General features: G+C 37.1%; 1 protein-coding gene across 1 annotated transcript in view; it reads left to right on the forward strand.

Annotated features, from left to right (window-relative positions):
- The first annotated feature begins 703 nt into the window (after positions 1–703).
- PDE7B (phosphodiesterase 7B) overlaps positions 704–19,635 on the forward strand; it is a 166,077-nt gene continuing 147,145 nt past the window's right edge. The window contains exons 1-2 of the mRNA XM_048934714.1: positions 704–871; positions 1,013–1,127. Coding sequence (XP_048790671.1) covers positions 1,107–1,127 — 21 coding nt within the window. The 5' untranslated portion in view covers positions 704–871; positions 1,013–1,106. The remainder of the gene's footprint in view (positions 872–1,012; positions 1,128–19,635) is intronic.

Genomic DNA, 19,635 nt, shown 5'->3' on the forward strand with positions numbered 1-19,635 from the left:
GCCTCTTGCCTTCTGACACAGACTTTGGTATGAAATAAAACCCTCGTGGCAGTCCACGGCAGAGTTTTAAGGAGAACACAGCTGGGCTGCGACTGGCTGATGGAATGGTTGTTTGCCCAGAGCAGCAGATCTTAAGCAGACCATAATGTAATAATGAAAGGAGTTTGCTAATTTCCAATATAGCTTGCGTTCACTGATAAAGGGATGTGTACAGTAGCTTGGTCTTATCTCTTTTGCCAGGTTTACACTGGTGTAGCAGCACTGAATTCAGAGAAGCAGTTCCTGATTTCCTTCTGGGAAAGGCCAGAATCAGGTCTGATTTTGCACCACAACCCAAACAGATAACAACTGTATCTGGGAAATATCTTAGGAATATTTAAGAATTCTACTCTATATATGTGCATATTTATAGCTGTCTCCGTATTGTGTGCATATTTATAGCACATATATAGTGTGAATATTTTGGATCGTTCTAGTACCTCTCATTATAAAGTATTTCTAAGCTAAATTCAGGACAGACAAATTATGCCTCTGGCTTCTTTTAGTAAGGTAGCCTGCTTAAATCACTGTCACATTCTTCCCATAGTAGTCGCTAAAAATTAATAGCACATGCAGAGGAAAGACTAAACCCTTTGACGTCACTCCCGAAATGAGGAAACATAAACAGAAAAGGCTTCACTCCAGCGAGCTGACAGTGCCGAAGCGGATTGGTCTGCTTTCTCTTGCCTGTGGCGGTTGACAGCACCTCCCAGCCGTGCACGGCCTTCTGCTTGCTAACACAGACAGGCTGACTGCAGCAAGCTCAGCTCTACCCCAGTCCGTACACTGGCAGAAAAGTGCACTCTCTTTCCGATTTTTTTTGCTTCTTAAGGTGGTTTATTGGCTGGGTTGGGGGTCTTGGGGAGGTTTTCTTTTCCTTTTCTTTTTCCTTTTTTTTTTTTTTTTTTTTTTGGTTGTTGTTGTTGTAGCTGCTGCTGCTGTTATTTACTTGTATTCCTAATCCTGGATGCAGTTACTGGATTCTGCAGTACAAGTCTTCATGAACAAGCTGCACCGCTTACAGATTTCACAGCATTCAAAGGTCACAGAACTGCCACTATGGTTAAATGTCTTGTTTAATGGTTGAGGTATGTACAGCAAATCTAAAAGAGCCAGCATGATGATTTCTGAAGGGGAACTAAAACTGCGAGGGGGAGAGGGAGATAATACCATTATTTATTGGGAGATTTTTTGCTGATGACAGTTACTACAGCAACAAGATTTTGAATTTCCTCCCTTTTTATTCAAACTGGGTGAGAATTCTAACTTATGTTGGTTTAACTCTGTGATGGCAGAAGGAGATTTCAGAAATAATCTGTTATTGTAGTCCTTTCTGATCTGCAAAGGGAAGTGTGATTGCTTTCTGTGTGTATTTTCTGACTGCTCTATGACAGGAGAGGATACCTGGCACTCTGTTGGCTTAGATGAAGGGAAAAGAAAACAAACTCATTTGTATCCTCGGGGGGTTGTGAGTTCATTTAAGAGTTAGGGCAGAGAAAGAAGCTGGAAATAAACAGATCGAACAGAAGAGATTATCAGCTTCAATTTTTAGGACTATATCTACCTTTTTTTATTTTTAAAACTTTGTTTGAGTTCATAAGTTTGAAATTAGGAAGCTTGTGTTTTGACTGATGAGCAGATCCATGGTGTAAAGGGTGCAAGCTCATAATCTTATATTAACGCCAGTTTTCAGATAGCTTTTGCTACTCATCCTGAGAAAAGTGGAAATTAATTGGAAGTTGAAGTAATGCAGCCTGATGCCAGTTTAAGAGCATATAGGCTCAATTCATATTTGAGCCAGTGATCTGCCTTGAATGAGTATTGCAGCAGCACAGTGGCTGGTGTGTGCTGCAGGAAGCGAACGCAACTGCTAGCATAAAACTAACATTGTTTTCAGGAGCGTGATTCTAACATACAAGGGGAGGAGCCACTTGTAAGAGCTTGTGTGTATGTGGTCTTAAAAATAATTTCAGGCAACACAGCCAATGTCCTTTGTTAATTGGATTAAAATGCAGTTATGCTTAGCGACTAGCAATCATTTTCCCAATCTGTGAAAGAAGACAGCTCTCTTTGAGATGTAAACCCCCTAGAATTCGAAAATCTTTTAGTTTAACTTTAAAATTTATACCTGCTGAAACTACCTACATGACAAGGAAGAGAACATGAGCACACCTACCTCATGCAATGCACCTGAAAGGGTTACAAAAATTAACCATACTAGGCTCAAACATGCCTGCTTAAGGACTGCGAAAATATTAGCTCTGAAATGCAGAGGATGTGATATGTGCTGTGAATGGACAATTGCTATTCTGCAGTGCCTAGTGGGAAAACAAGGACTTTGTGTATTGCAAATGCATAACTGCAGCTCCTCCATTTCCTCTGCTGTCTTTACTGATGGCTGCAGAAACAAAGAGGCTTGTCACAGATAGACTCTTTAGTGCCACATCTGTTCTGAGGTACTTGAGGACAATTTTTTTCATGTCATGCAACAACCTCAAGTCAAGCTGTGATGGTTGAGCTATTATTCTGTAATCCCTGTACCATTCTGTCCTCCACAGCCCTCCCCAAAATCTTATGGGAGCTGCCAGCTGTTTTAAAAACTAAAGCGTTACTTCTTTAGGCCTAAGCTTACAAAGATTAATGCAGTATTTGTTCAATGATCCATTAGTGACCAAGGGAAGCATCAATCTAGAGGGGCTACACAGTCTGTTCTGCAAGAACCAACCTTATAGCTACAGAGAAATAACCATGATTTCAAATGGCAGTCTGGAAGACATTGGTTCATACTTGCTTTGTAGAGTTAAATTACTGACTTTTTAGATAAACAAAATCTTTTGATAGAAGGTTGGTTCTTAAGGTCTGTGTTTTGTAGCAGCTGCTTCTGATGGTATGAATAGTAAATATGCTAAGTGTACCTCAGTTGAGGAAATGACACTGTTTTTCTACTTTACTAATGAAAGTTTCTCTGCAGTGCTTTCTCTGAACATTCTTCATTCAGCATCAAGAACAAAATACAATTTAAGGTTGGCCTCTGCAGAGGATAAGAAGCTTCCTAGCATTTGGAGGCACACTGTGTCAAAAAGAGTGTACTGCAGAAGCTTCCTATAATATAATGGCTGCTCCTTCTGAGATTATTTCAGTAGGGGGGACACGCGCTGTCACCTGTGAAGTGATTCCAACAGAGTAATGCACACTCTACTGAACTTGATTCATTGTACTGCAGATCACTTTTAAATTGTGAAATCTTTAATTCCATACTGTAGTATACAAATATAGCATATAAGAGCAACTGTTTCCTCCCCTTCCTTTCCATTTAAGTGCTTTTCCCTCCTGAAGCCCAGCTCTTGACTTGCCCTTACTAGATCCCTTGGTAGGTCATCAAAGTGGACTTATTTTCCATCGTCTTCATTGCAGTGATGAATTATAATTGAGACATTCAGTCATACACAATTCCTTTTCACTCACCCAGTGGTCCTTCTATCAATAGTGAAGCATCTTTTAAGGACAAATAGCCTAAAAAGTTGATATTTTATGATGCATACATGGTTTTCTTGTACTTTTTTAGTCTCATCGGGAAAGAAAACCTTCTCCTGTACTGGTGATTTCCTTTATTTGAGTGGTATGAAGCAGAAATGTCAGCTACTCACCAAGATGTTACTTGTCAAAAGACAAAAGGCTGATGCCTCTTCATTTAATCATAAGAAATGTTTAATACCTAATCTGTCATTTGATCTTGTAAATATATGGCCAAAAGCTGTAGATGCAATGGGGCTAACAGAAAAGCAAGTCATTTGGGGCAGCTAGGAAGACATCCCATTCAAATGAGCATTCTCAACAACTCACTGTTCATCTTTTTTTTCCATTTTAGTGCTTGAAATTCTTACAGCTCACCATGTGTTTGTCACAGGGTGAAAGTGAAAGGGACAGCTGGGGTCTTACCAGCTGCCAGAACAAAATTACGTGTTTTGTAATGAAATGATGGCTCAGTATTCTTCCTCCCACATCCATATTGGGTGGAAGATGGGTCTCTGTATGCTAGAATTATAGCATTCATTTTTCTTGTTCTTCAGCCAGAAAATAAGCATATTCCCGCAGGGACATCAGTTTTTATACTATTAGTCAAACAGTGGCTTTACGTGTAGTGTGAAAATGACACTTTTCAGCCACAAGCTTTGGGATGTGGAACTGATGTTATTTAGAGTTTATGCCCTGAGGTCACTGGGACACTCAGACTTTTGGTCTTCATATCCTAGAGCAGTTCAAAAGTTCGAATGCTTTTTTATTTCTCTGGCCAATCTGAGGTGCATCCATGTGGCAATGACAGCTGTAAAGCCAGGCACCACAAAGGCCTATATATGCAGTTATGCAAGAGAGACTAGTAAGCTTTTCACAGTAAGTGGAAAAGCAAAGGACATGTCTTCTGATAGCAGTAGGTATTCGTCAAGTCTGAAGAGCTGTCTTTGAGTACATTCTAGGGTGATAGGTTGTATTTGTTCTTTTTAAGCAAATTCATTTAATTTACTGAAATTTAAAATGCAACATCCACTTCTGAAAGACTATTTAACAAAAGAATTCTTCTGTCTTCCAGAAAATTGTTTAGAACCCTTATTAAGTCTATTTTTACTACTACTCTTACTGCAGCAGCATCCCAAGGAAATAGCATTAGAAAAACAGTATTTGATCTTCTGAAGTTATCATTTCTGTTTTTCTGTGTCAGACTTTGTCAGAGTCAGATGTGTACTGCTAAGGTTCACAGTGGTCAAAACTGGTCTTCTGTTTTAAGGCCTCCTGTTTTCAAATAGAAAATCAGAGCCAGGTCAGATAGAAGAGAGAGAAACTCAGAAGCCAGACTTCAGTTAGCAAATTTGTAAGCAAAAATTTTGGTGCAGGGACAGTTCTCAGAAGGCACCAATTAAATGATTTAAGCACTTCTCTTACACACATTTAATAGTGTGGCATCTGCCATCCAATGATGCTGTAATTCTGAGGTATATTTTTCACTTGTTCTTAGTGAAAAATTAGCTGTCATTTTATTATGTAAACAATGTTGAACTATAAAAATTAAACTAATGAAAGGGCCCTACTGAGTTTGATTTTCTTACTCCTTTCTTCCTCCCAGTGGGTGCTGTGAGGATAGATAGCTTAGCTACTTATTTAAGCCACATAGTCTCATGGTGGCATATGATACTAGCTTGCTATCCAGCCAAATAAGATATCCAGGTTGCCTGGATAGATAAACATAGCTGATGATCTCTCCCTCTTAAGTGGGGGTGAGCAGTTAGGATTCTCCCAGTCACAGAGAGAGACAAATTTATCTAAAGAGAGAGAGACAAGTTTATCTAAAGGAGAATTGCATGCAAACACAAAAAGCAAGATTTATTTTTCTTTGAGTAGATTATATTAAAAATAAGAAACAAATATTTAGCAGAAGTTATCTGCAGAGATTTCTTTCTGTAGCTGGTAGGTTTATACTAGTTACCCACAAAAATTCCTGGTATGAGAAAACACACCAACTAATCTTTCACTACAGCATGTGTTAATGTTAGCAGTGTAAGATTTTTTAAAAGCACAGCACAGAATTTCCCATCAAATTAAATTTAGCTAATTGTCTTGGAGGCATTAAAAACACACTTGTGGAGTAATTGCTGCCAGGACCTGTGTACCGTTCCCTATGTGGTCATTCAGAGCAGTCGATGACTCTAACCCATTTGGATGTAGCAAAGAGGTTTTGGAAGAGAACATTACCTTCCAAGAATAAAGTGGGAGGTAAGCATGTTTTTTACTGAATGTACAGCAACTATACAGAGATGTACAGAGATGGCTCTGAGGAACGCACATCTTTAAGGCTGAAATCAAGAAACCTCAACTTTAACTAGAAAAATTCTAGAAGATTATATTGAGCTACTTCTACTATGTAATTGCTGAAAAGCACACATTATTTGTTCTGAAAGGAACAGTCTAAGCTCTCATGCTCTTCTTCCCTTCCTCCACAATACTCAGCCTTTCTCCGACAGCTCAGTTTTTGCAATGCTTGTGAAGTCTGGCTGAGCTCTGCGGTTTGACCATTTTACACTCACTAATGTGGAGTGCCAGCGCTGCCACACCTTAGTGCAAGGGCTCATCCCTTAGAAAGAGCTGACAATTCCTAGGTGGTTGCTGTGCTTTAGAAATGAACATCTATTGACATGAAATGCCTTCGTACTTTCCCAGGCACTCAGCTGTCAGCCAAGGGGTGTAGATATTTTCCACTTTGCATGTTGTGAGCCTATTATAGACTTGGGAGAGCTGCTTAAAGAGTCTCAGAGGGCAGCATCTGCTTAATATTTCTGTGAAAGCGTCACTTTCCATCAGAAACTGAAGGTGTAGCAGTGCTGTGAACCTTACCTATGTATGCACCTGCATACAGAAATATACTAAATATGGGCAGCATCTGACTTTTGGTTTCACCTCTTACTCAGTTTGGCACTTATGCTTGGCCTTAACCTTGTGAGAAGGTTAAGCAGAAGGAGGACCTCCTGCATATCAGGCCGCTGGGTTGGATGAGAATTGTTCACAGAGAGACCCAGGGAGAGATGAATGTGGATGCAGGATGTCTTTGTGGAGACAGGGCCTGGCATACTTCTGACTTTGGGCTAACTGATAGCCATGCTGAAAAAGCTAATGCTATGATTTGTTTCAAATGCTGGGATATGACCTGGGTCTAATTGACTTATTAATAGGCATTTCTGTTTCACACACTGCCACAATATCTGTCTATTAATAGCAATGTTCAAGTGACATCAAAGCAGCCATCATAAATTTAATTGGTCTGTTGTATCTCCATTTTAGACAATATTAGCATTAGAAGACAGTAAGACAGCCTGGAAAACTATTATTAGTCATGATTAAGAAAGAAGAACTTGCATACATCAGCAAAGGAGAGGAGGGAGGTTTTCTTCAAGGAGTATAGTGAGTTCATTTTTGCTGTAAAAGAAAGGACACAATTATTAATGAGCTCTCTGTACACTGAAAATGCCCTTACAAAACTAGATGACATAGAATATAATATACTGTAGAAGGAGAATTATTATACTGAAAGTAGTGTATTTTCCAAATTCTATTATTCTCTTGTTTGGTGGTTGTGTTTGTTTTAACAAAAGAATGGTCTACAGTTTTTCCAATGAACTAGAGGACCCAGGTGGAAAGATAAAACAGGAATGCATTTCTTTACCAAGCGAATTCCTCAGGTGCACAGTTGCTTTGTTTTTGTAGGGCTGCTTTGAAAAACAGAGCCACTGAAAGAGAAAAAGAAGACTCAAATTGGATCGGAGTGTGAGAGTGTAAAATGGCATGGTTCTACCGAGATTAATAGGTTTCCATCAATTTATACCTGTGAAAGATCAGACCCACTGAGCATTCGGGACTTATAAGCACTCCCCTTTACTAGCTAGATCAAATATTAGGCTCTTTAGCCTTTAGCAGAACCTATTTCACACCAGTGTTTTCCACCGCTCCCCCATAGTTGAGGTACAGTCAAGCTGCTTTCAGTGGTCTAGAGAAACTGCGATGCACTCTTTTTCTTCCTTCCATCACCTCCTTTCTCTCATTTCTCATGAAAAAAATAAAATAAAATAAAATAAAATAAAAATGTTTACCAGATTTTATCTGAAGTGACAATCTCAAGTTAATTTTTAGCTTCTGTACAATCACCTGCAAAAGCATATAAATTTGTCATACAGACAAGGTAGATCTCACTGTATTCAGTATGGATCGTGATCTGCTGCAGTGGTACAGCTATGTAAGTAATGATTTAAAAAACTGGTAAACAGTGGGAAAAAGATAATTTTGCTTAAGGACCAAAATGCATGGCACTGTTTCACAAGGTATTTTTCATGCAGCAAGGTTGTAACATCCTCCCTGTTTGAACCATGAAACTATGGCTGTTGTAATAATATTCACCACCAAAATATATCTTCTGTAACAGTATGATAACAAAAAACAGCACAACGTGAATATCTTGACTGAAGTTCATGATATATATAATCATCAAAGCCTGAACCCACTTCATGTTTTAAATGAAATAGCCACGTCTAAAAAGCTGCTTTGCACAAGAGCTTGTCTGGAAAGCATTTTTTGCCTTCTTCCTCAGAAAAAAAGTAGACAGTGACTTGTTCTTTGTGCTGCTAAGAGGATAGAGGAGAGAAACATCCAAGCTCCCTTTCTGCTTGTGCTGGTTCCCCAGTGCATGGTTCCCCAGATGGCCACAGCAGTGTTCCTGGGCACTGGGGGGTCCTGGCAGGCGTGAGCTGGAACCCACTGCTCCATGCAGAGACACAGCTTGAAATTGAGGCCTCTGGATTGCAATAGCTGAAGTGACAGAAAAATCCTGTCCTGAACCAGAAAACATTCTAATTGGTGTTTGTCCAGGCACTTTTCCACTGGCTTTCATTACAGTAAGCTGTTGATTATTGGAGAAAAGCGTGAGTGTAATTTGAGGAAAAACATCTCACCTCTGCTGAAGAACTCTGACCTTGCATGTGATGACCGAGGGACATGGGGGCTTTTATAACCCAGTTACTTGCCCCATCCCTGGAGATGTTCAAAGCCAGGTTGGGCCATGGGCAGCCAGTATTAAATGTGGAGATTGGTGGCCCTGCCTGTGGCAAGGGGGTTGGAGATCCATGATCATTGAAGTCCCTTCCAACTCAGGTCATTCTGTGATTCTATGCTTATTGAGAAAAGGTGGTCAAAAACCTTGTTCCAATCATTTGATCTTTTGCAAAAGTCAAGTTATTGAGTGTGCATTAAAAGCTGTAATGTTCACCGAAGCCTTTAATTTCCTTATCCTTCAGAAATCCTTTTCTCACCTTCCTCCCAGTATGCCTAGTAGTACTTATTTTTTATTTTGAAAATAATTGAAAAATTAGCAGCACTTCATGCTTTATTTATTTAATAACTGGGAAGCTTATTTCTTCATGTTAAGATATCCTTGTAGCGATTAACACTTTTCACCTTTAGAAAAAACTTGCTTTAAAAAGAAGCTTGAGCATGCACCACAGAAGTATTCCTTTTCTTCTCATCCTCCCCCTGCATGCAGCACTTCAGGGCCTCTGCAGCAGAGTAAAGGAGTGTGGGATTTTGTTTATTTTTAATTTTTTGCTTAAACACTGTAGCTAGCAAGCATTTTTTAATTAATTTTTTAATCCAATCATGAACGAGAGGGAGGATTATAATATTTAAACATGTCAGATGGTCTTGAGGGTGAGCCTCACATTCATCTCATCCACTTATCATGCAACTGCAACTCAGTTCTACTGCATTCGAATTTTTAAATTAGTATTCATGGTTTAGTGTAAAGATACGCATAACATCACTTGATTAATCCTTTTTTTTTTTCCCTTTCAATCATGTTTACTACTAATGTGAAAAAGCCTGAGCTGAGTTCTATTGTTTTCCAAATATTAGTAGAAACTATTTCGTATTTCATAAAATAATAAAGTAAAAAGCAGTTAATGCCAATCTACGTTTGCCATTGTAAATTTTTATGATAGCTGATGAAAACTAGTTTGCAAATAAATGATTCTTTCTCTAGAAAGATCTCTTAAGATCCAGATGTTTAAAATGTAGAAAGCAACTGGCAGAGAGCTCTCAGTGCTTTGTAGCCACCCTTTAATTGTCAGCTGCTGACAGTATCTTGACAGCTGACCTTCTGACTGCAGTTTTAGGAGGGCTTCAAAAGCCTCTGAGCTACTCAATTTCTAGAGATATTTTCTGGGAGATAACATTAAAGGAGAATTTTTTCATTTTTGAATCTCTTATCCACATTTTCTGTAAGAACACTTGTCTAAAACTTACCTTTTCAACATGCTGATTTATAGGTTTTGGCACAGGAACTAATGCTGTTTCTCCTCATAGCAGACAGAAAATTAGTCACAATCTGATGTTAACATTTTCTCCATTACCTAAGCTGTTTTACACTTTGTTAAGTTCAACACAAGCAAATCTAATGCCTTTGAACAAGCCATGGTGTTATTGTCCATGTTGCAAATAATCATAAATAATTTATGACAACACTACTGTAATTCAACCTCTGGCAGACTGGAATCTGACTTCTCTTACCATTGAATTCAACAGAGAAGTACCACTTGAGTGCAGCAGAGGGAAATCTTTGTTTTAGCTAATTTATAATAAATAGTTAAGTATGAATAAGCCTGTAGATATATTTGCTCTACTGTTTCCTACTGGGAGATGAGATTTATCAGTTTGCTTTCAGATTTGACATACTCCAGATCTTTCTGTAGTATCAACAAATAATCTACACTGTAGAGAGCAATAGGGTCATTCTGAGGTATAGGATAAATGTAGATTTTAGCAACCAGTATATCAGGAAAAGAATCGATGAAGAGTCCACCACTAGAAATTTCTGCCAAAATCAACAGTGGTGGTGTACTTATCTGCTTGTCACTTAAATTGCCCTCATTGCATTTCAGAGTCAAGTACCTGCATATCACAGGGTGATATAGTCCTGTTTCTTCGCATCTTTCCTACGAATCTTACGCACTCCTCTTGCAGTCCCTCGTGACTGGAATAGAAACTCTTTGTAAAGTCAGACATGTAAAAGGGATTGGCTTTAGTCTTAGATAAGACAGATGAGAAATTCAGTCAATGTAAACTTCCAAGTTTTTTTATTTATTTATTTCACTGCTTTTTTTCAGAGAGTACAAAACCAAACTCCAGCAAAATTGGCTTATCTCATTTCTTAATAATTTCTACATTTTAAACTAAAGAATTTTCTTTCTACCTATTTTTTCAAAATGGAAATGTAAAAGAAAATAAAATTTTTCTGTCTTCTGATTCTGGACTGTTACATCTACACTGTCCCTTTGAACTCTAAGCAGATTGTTACAGGAAGATGATGTATCATCATAAGGCAGACTATAGGGCAGGCATAATGGAAAGGTATTTCCTAGGTTACCATGAAATTTCAGAAACATTTCTGATTAAGATTGGTAACACAGTGAAAGGGAGAAAGGCAAGTACAGCTGATCTCAGAGACTTAAGATCCCAAATAGCAACATGATACAATGTTCAGACTCATACCAGATGAAATGCTAACCTTGGAAAAAATTGTATTGAGCTAAGAGATTATTTAAGGCTATTGCTCTATGATGCAAAGCTGTGTGGCAGTGTCAATGTAGTTCAAAAATATTGCATGTAATATATTAGTAAGATCTGATAGCTCTGATAGTAATGCATAGTAATGCAGCTTTCTTCAGAGTCACTTGACCCAGCAAGGCTGCATGGGTCCATGTTACTCCAACAAGAATTGCTCTGGAAAATTTGTCATCTCTGCACCCAAAAGCCCCTTAACATGGCAGTGGCAGGGTGTGTGCAAATAGTGAGTGAAAGGGTGGAGGAGGAAGAATAGGGAAAGGGTAGATACAGAGAAAGAATGGGGAAAAATTGCACTATGGCTTGTTATCTTTAATGTCTGTAATAATGTACCTTCCTCTGCCTAATACTGCATAGTAAATTGCTGATGCTGATTATACTTCATCTCTATTTCTCCTCATTTCTATTAAGCCTTATTTTTTTGATCTCCAACAGTTATACACTGGCTCCATGAGAAATAACTAGTCCATTCAACATCATGGTTATTAGAAGTTTGGGTCCAGGTTCTTAGTAGGATTTCTTCACAATGCTTGACTTCGCCACTCTCTTGGCGTAGAGTCTGTCTCCACTGTCAGGATAAGGATTGTTTGTATAGAAGACATCTGTGTGAAACCTCAAAGTGAGATGATGAGAAACAGGATTATCATATCCCTCTACAATCCCCTTTCCAAATGCAAGATATACATCTTTCAATTTTTCAAGCAAATCATCACATTTTTAAAGAAGAATAAGTGAGAGAGCAAGTCATGAGCTATAGTCCTACCTTCTGCGATACTGAAGAATTTTCGTTCTTGAGACCCAAGTGTAAAAGAGAAAAAATAAATCTGAGAAGGCTGTAGGAAACGTAATGATTTTTCTTTTAGAACTGGCAGTGATGAGGATTATTATTTATCCCCTCTTGGTCATTTATTAACCTCACTTATTCACCCTGTGATGTCTCATTATGTACAGATATTAGGACCATTAGCACATACCTTGAGAATTTATTACTTCAGTTTTCTTCAATATATGAGAAAAAAAAAAAGCAACAACAACAACAAAAAAACAACCATAATGGCAGTACCTGCAAACAGTGTGTTTCACAACAATAATATGTTGTGATCAAGTGTGGGTTTTTTTTTCAGTGGAAAATGGCGATTTAAAATGGTTTGGATTATTTACTTCATTAACAATGTATTTAATCATGCGACTGATTTTACATACAGGAGTGTTTGAATACTGAAGAAGTTCCATTGTCTTTGTAGGTCTTTACAATGCCAGCTTACAGCACTAGCAGTCAGTTATTGTATTGCTCAATTATTTTAACAGTTTTAGAAATTCCATAAAATATTTATTCTGTGCTTGTTTTGGAAAGCTGAGACAAAATATTTGTGGATTTGAAATATTTGTATTGCTTTTAAAAAATTTTGTTATAGTACAAAATATATGATTGTGAATCATTTATAAGTTATTTTATTAAATACTGTTTTAAGGGAAAATCAGAGGATCTAAAAGAAAGTCACAAAATGAAAGAAGATCAGGGAAGATCAGAATTACAGAATCACAGAATTGTGGGGGCTGGAAGGGACCTCTAGAGATCATCAAGTTCAGCCCCCCCACAAAGCAGGCCCCCTACAGCAGGCTGCACAGGTAGGCGTACAGGCGGATCTTGAACATCTCCAGAGAAGGAGAATCCACAACTTCCGTGGGCAGCCTGCTGAGAACTATGAGTGGATGTTCTTTCAGTCAAGCGTCATGAAAAAAAAATGCATAATGCAGGATACATAGTAAATACAAGCTGAATTATCTTATATTTGTGCTAATATATGAAAGAGGGTTGTGTATGTTCCATGAAGAAAGTAGTATGATTTCTAGTATTTCTATTCAGTTTATATCTGACTTTGTAACAAGAATCAAGAAGAAAAATCTGACTTTTTCATTCTATGAACCTGGCCTTTCTACTTTGTATATTTTCTGTAATTTGTGCATTAATACTCTGGTGACTAATGTCTATGTGTTTTATTTTATCTAACAGCTGAAGACTTTCTGGGATCTACTCTTTCTTAATTTCTTCTGAATTTCTTCCCCTGGTATATCTTGCATTCTGATACAGCAAGGTTAACGCTGTGGTTTTGTAGGCTTCACCGTATCTCCCAACATGTTTGATCACAAATAAATGAGTACAGCAAAATTACCTTCCTGTTAGCACATCAGCAAATCAGGCTACGCCTCTATTTAGATTCCAGCTTCTTAATGATCCTGAGGATATCAGTACAATTTAAAATAAATTCCCTGGGAAACTGGTCTGCCTTGGTGGCATTTGGTACATGGGAATTCTAGAGTAAGGAATAAACAAAGGTCACCCCATGTTTTACATCGTTCTCAGAAACATCAAACTAAACAGCTAATGTTTGACTACCGGCATTAAGCCTCTAGGCTTCACTGTCTATTCCTTATTTTCTCTGTACTTGTACCACCATTCATACAAACCACATGGAAAATTTACCTATGCAATATTCTTGCAATATCAGCCTATGTTACAGGAAATCTTGATAAAAAGACATTTTAACATAAAATAATTTCAATGCTAGCAAGCAAGCCAGACACTCAAAAATATTTGTGTATTTGGGCTTTCAGACTTTTGTAGCCCTTCCTATTCTGAAATCTTAAGAGACTCATTTTCAGACTGGAAGTCATTGTCACTATCTGTTCCAAAAGTTCCAAAAACAGAAACAGCCTCCCCTCCCCTCCCCTCCCCTCCCCTCCCCTTCCTACCCCTCCCCTCCCCTCCCCTCCCCTTCCCGCCCCTCCTCTCCTCTCCTCTCCTCTCCTCTCCTCTCCTCTCCTCTCCTCTCCTCTCCTCTCCTCTCCTCTCCTCTCCTCTCCTCTCCTCTCCTCTCCTCTCCTCTCCTCTCTCTTTCAGCAAAACTTGTCATTCCTCATAAATAGAAGTATCCTTTTCAAGAAGCAACAAATATACAGAATATACATATATGTGTACATACGTTGCTAAAAAAAGAAAGCAACTTAGTTTCCACGATTTCGTATTCATAATTAAGTTGTTATTATATGTCTGCCCACTTGAAATTTAGTCTACAAACCTGCAGTCTTCTACAAAATCTGAAGGCTGTTTGTGAATCAAGTGTGCTCTCTGATTTGTCTGCCGTTATACCACTACTGCATGAAAAGTCTCCCTAGCTATGCCACAAGGTGTATGGAACAAGCCCCCAAGCACACCTGGTGCTATCAGTGTTGTTTTTTCTAACCACTGCTGGCCAGTTAGTTCTGCAGGAACTAGTGGTAACATCAATTCAGACACTACTTACAGATCATTTTTGTACATGCTCAATAGGCTTTAATTAGTACTCAGTCCTTTTATTTGATACTTCAATGCAGAAAATCAGGGATCGCAATCTTCCCTTCTTGCATTTTAAATGAGAAGAAAAATATATGTTGCTCTAATTTCACAACAGTGTCTGGAAATGAATTGTTTTTTTAAAATTTGTATTAAGTTATCTGTAAGAAGTAAATATTTAGAGCAAGGAAATTTTAATGCCATAATTTAAATATATATATATATATTCACATCAGTACGTAAATCTTTATGGATGGATCTGTAACTCACAGCAGAAAGGTAATTTAGAAAACCAATGGGAAATTTTACATGAATGAACTGAGCAGAACTTTTGTAAAAACTATTTCTGGGCAGAGGTTTAATGCTACAAGAAAAAAAAAAAAAAAAAAAAAAAAAAAAAAACACTGATCCATAACATTCTTTTCTAATAAAACATTTAGGAAGCCTAAAGTGCTGATTTTCAAGCACAGAGTAAGAAAAACTTACCAAGGCATTCTGAATATCTTATTACCTCTGGTCTTCTGTATACAGCATAATCATGTCGAATTAGCATTTTCCATACCTATTCAGGAAGCCTGCTTCTGTTAAAACAAAAACAAATGTCAGATGGCTGATCATAGTTTCTAGCAGCTTACTGCAAGAACAGTCTGCAGGAGCCATCTATTTCAAGGCTAGAATGCTTCCGTGTAGCATCTGGGTTCTACAGTGAACATTTTTTTGTCTCACTTCACTTGCTTCATTATCTTTAAGGTTAGGTAGTTCATCTTTCTGTGAACAGAGATTGTTTTCTTTTTAACTTCAAGTAAAGGATGGACTTGAGAACTAGAGGGAAACCATATAAATTCCAAGTAATTATCACCTGAAAGCAAATTTGCTACTCTAAATGAGTTAGAAGGAAGCTCTAATATATTTGCAATATTTGAAAAGGTAAGGATAGTAAATGCACATTTGAAAGTACATGTTCCATAAGATCAGAAATAAATTTTCCTTCCTCAAAAAAACCAGCAAGTATGTGATCAAGCTATAAATAGATATTTCAGATGCTTTATATCATTATCTAAATAAGTCCAAACCAGCCATTTCTGGAAAAACAGTTATCTGATGTTTTTGATATCTGATACAGCTTTTCTCAATAAAAAGTTCTTTATTTGATAGCTTAATTGTAATATAGAGAAATATTTGCCAGATAAATTAATTCTACTTCTATGTTCATCAGTGAAAATCAAATAACAGAAATAATCTTATTTACACGTAAGTAATCAGTGAGCCTCAATACTGTGACAAAATATATTTTCAATTTTTTATACTATTTTTTCAAAGAATTAATTTTCTTTTCAGGATATCATAATACAGTCTGGCTCTCCTTTAAAATACAAAACTAAGCACAGACCTGCATGAATGACAAAGGAATCTTTCTTTTTATTGAACCTTTTGTCCTATGATTTTACTCCTTATATATTTACTTGCATCACAGTTACGTGTGAGGGTTTCCCTCTGCCACCTCCAGTGTGCTACATGCTGTGTGATAAGGTGCCATGCAAACAGAGAAAGTCACAGTTGGGTCATTTTACACTGAGTGAATCAAACTAAACAGGAGAAATAATGTGAGCATACAAAAATAAGATTATATATTTGCAATGATTAACTGCTGCATGAGTTGATACTGAGTTGACATCATTTTTATATGTTAAAATGAGATGATGAACTCACACTTAATGAGATGTCACAAATTTATCATTGATAAAGAATTTAACCTTTATGCTTATTCAAAGGAAAAATATTAGTGAAATTACCTGTCTTTTTGAATTACTTTACATTCGTTAGAAGTTACTGGTTTTTGTGCGTGCTTGCTTACTTAGATGAAGTTGTGAGCACATCTTTGAATCAGAAATCAAACTTGATTCAATTTAACAAAAACTTTGTAGGTGTTCTTACCTGACAGGTCCTAACAACTTTACTGACATCTCTGGAGGTTAATGGTTTATTTAACAATCTGTGGTATGAGGCCGTATCTGCAATGCATTTAGTTCTGGGCTTCCAAGCATAAGAAAGGCATGAAGTCACTGAAGTAAGACTAGCGAAGAGCTGCAAGAGTGATTAAGGATTGTGAAGATGTGTCATATGGGGAGAGTCTGAAAGAGATGAGATTGCTGCTTATGTTGGAAAACAGAAGGTTAAGTGGAAATTTTATCACTGTTTATAAACAGATGAAGGGGGTGTGTTTGGAAGACAGAGAAGGGCTGAACTTGGTGATCTCCAAAGGTTTGTCCCAACCTCAGCCATGCTGTGACTCTCAGCAGTGGACAAGGCACTCAGAAGATCAGCTGACTACAAACCCCCACAGATGAGATAGGACTACCAGCACATATTAGCTATGAACGTATAAATGGCAATAATATCATTTAGGAAGAGGACAGAAGAAACATCCCCCTATTAACAGGTTTTCTGTGACAGGGAGCGTCAAGCTAGCAAATTACTCCAAGAAATAATAGAAATCCAAAGAATCAAAGAATCACAGAATGGCTGAGATTGGAAGAGAAACAGTCTGGTCCAACTCCCCAGCTTAGGCAGGGCTACCTAGAGCAAGTTGCCCAGGTCCATGTCCAGGCAGCTTTTGAATGTCCCCAAGGAGGAGACGTCACAACATTTCTGGGCAATCTATTCCAGCCATTGGTCATCCTCACTTAGTAAAGCATTTCATTGCGCTCTGGTGGAGTGCCTTGTGTTCCACTTTTTGCCTGTTATTTCTTGTTCTTTTTCTGGGCACCACTGAAAAAAGCCTAGCTATGTCATCTTTAAACCCACCCTTGTTCTTTAGCAAAGCAGATAATTTAAACATTGCTTTCAGTATGCTTCAGAATATTTTGAAGATATCCTGCCGTGGTTGTTGCTGCTTTTATTAGTTGGATCATATTCTTTCTGTTCCAGAGTATTTTATCTACTAATTCAAATTCACTAAGGTACCCTTTTGTGAGTGGGTATCCAAGGTTGTCTGTACTTTGATATTTTTCTGGCACATCCATTAGTATATTATTAGTGTTCAAAAGGAATATATAGTAAATGTTTCAGATCTAACATATGCTTTCATTCAGTATTTATGCTTTCAGAAGATAAACAGAAATTCCACTCCTTATTATGTCCTAAATCATTTCTGCTATAGTTATTCTGAGGGCCTGGTTTTGTTTACGTATGTATGTGTGTACATGCCCAGACATTACTACTTGTGTTTCTTCCAAAAACAGTGAAATCCAAAGGGAAGTCCCATTGTAATTTCACATTATTTATTTTTACAACTTCTATTTTGTTGCATTTTGTAATGAAATTACAACTTCTATTTTGTCTGCTGCATATATTTGCTAGATTTATTCAAAATGGATAATATTTCTGAGCCTGCTGATTAGTAGCTTATATTAGAAAGCTGCATAGAAGAGGGAGAGAGAAGCATCAGCTACATGTGCTCTGCTTCAATAGACCACTGCTGCAAATGTTTATAACTAATAAGGAATTATAACTTATAATTCAGAAATGGCATACCTGCAGATTTCTAGAACTTTTGAAAAACAATTTCCTACAAGTGAATCAAAAATCCTAAATAATTTTCAGTTTAGTAACAATGCTGGAAAACACAGTATGTTGACTCATTCAGTATGGCTAAAGAAGAAAGCTTTATTTTCTGAGATAGTGAAATTATACATTTAAAAATGATAAGCAACATGTCATTCTGTAAAACTGACCTCATACATCTCATTCCAGGTCCCTTGTTACTGTTATCTTTAATTAATATTTTAATTGAAGTGTACCAAATTAATGTAATGAATAAATAAGTATATATAATAGTATATATATAGTATATAAAGTAATAAATCTCCTCTGAATGACAGAGCCAGAATTTGACAGTAACCCATGATGAACTAACACAATAATAGGGAATAGGAATTCCCCAAATTAATGAAATCTTCTAACAGTTAAAGTCCTAGATTAACACGATTGTCTTGATGAAGACAAGGTAAGGGAATCTCTGGAGAAGTTTATTTTACATTCCGCTAAAGAGAATCTCTGTCTCTATTATCACAGTGTATTTGAGTGGGACTTGTACTTAGAAGATAAATTCATTTTTTTACTTTGTTTCTCCTTTCTAAGTTGATTCTCTTACTGTGCCTTTACTACAGTTAGGAATCTCTTCATTTGGCTTTAGGGGGAATAATCAGCCAAGAAACTTTCTACCAATGTAAGAAGTTAAGGATCTGAGTACAGCATTATAAATAGCCCTGTAGAAGCGGTCAAAATGAAGTATTCTGTTACTTCCCCATTGTAGCAAAGTCATTTTTGGTAACTATAAACTGAAAATAAACCTACACAAAGCATCTGAGAGAAATAACCCACCTAGGTGATAAACTGGCAACTTACTTCTTAATAACTTCATTATAAGATGTAGATTAATTGCATTTGTCAATCCTTGGCCACCTGCTGGCAATAATTAACTTTGATTTCGTGCTGATTTTAAGGAACACATTTGTCTGTAACACTGTTAGGGGATGCAGCCAATAAGAAGCTGTAAGCATGTTCTTTTTTCTGCTTAGCAATCAAAATTGGTTCAGTGCTCAGTTTACTGTAAATGAGCATGTTTTGATTTATATGCTGTCTTTTTGTATAACATCTACTGAAATTTTAGTTTCACACAGACATGCTTTGGAAACTTGCTATATTAACATCAGTTACAACCTAAATCTTATTACATGGCTTGCTTATGGTTTTCTGTCTAAATTCTTATACTGTGCTTGTAGCAATAGAATATTTGTACCTTCCAACTGTAACTATATATTCTAGTTAGAAAATAATTTGTAAATCATAGGGCTCTATTGTCAGTACAAGGTTCAGTGTAAATAGTCTTTTCTGATATAGTTAATTGCAGCTTTTGTTAGTTTCAGTTTGACAAACCCATAATAATATAAATGTGTTGGTCAGTTCTCTCTCAGTACGTGTGCATGACAAGCTTCTTTAATTTTTCTGCTGTAAACAGTTATTATTATAATAATGCTGTATCAGCAGACCTGTAGAAATACTTGGGTAAGTCAGAAAAGAGAACTCGATGAATATATAATATCAGTCTT

This window comes from Lagopus muta, chromosome 2 (genome assembly GCF_023343835.1).
Source record: "Lagopus muta isolate bLagMut1 chromosome 2, bLagMut1 primary, whole genome shotgun sequence".
Classification (NCBI taxonomy): domain Eukaryota; kingdom Metazoa; phylum Chordata; class Aves; order Galliformes; family Phasianidae; genus Lagopus; species Lagopus muta.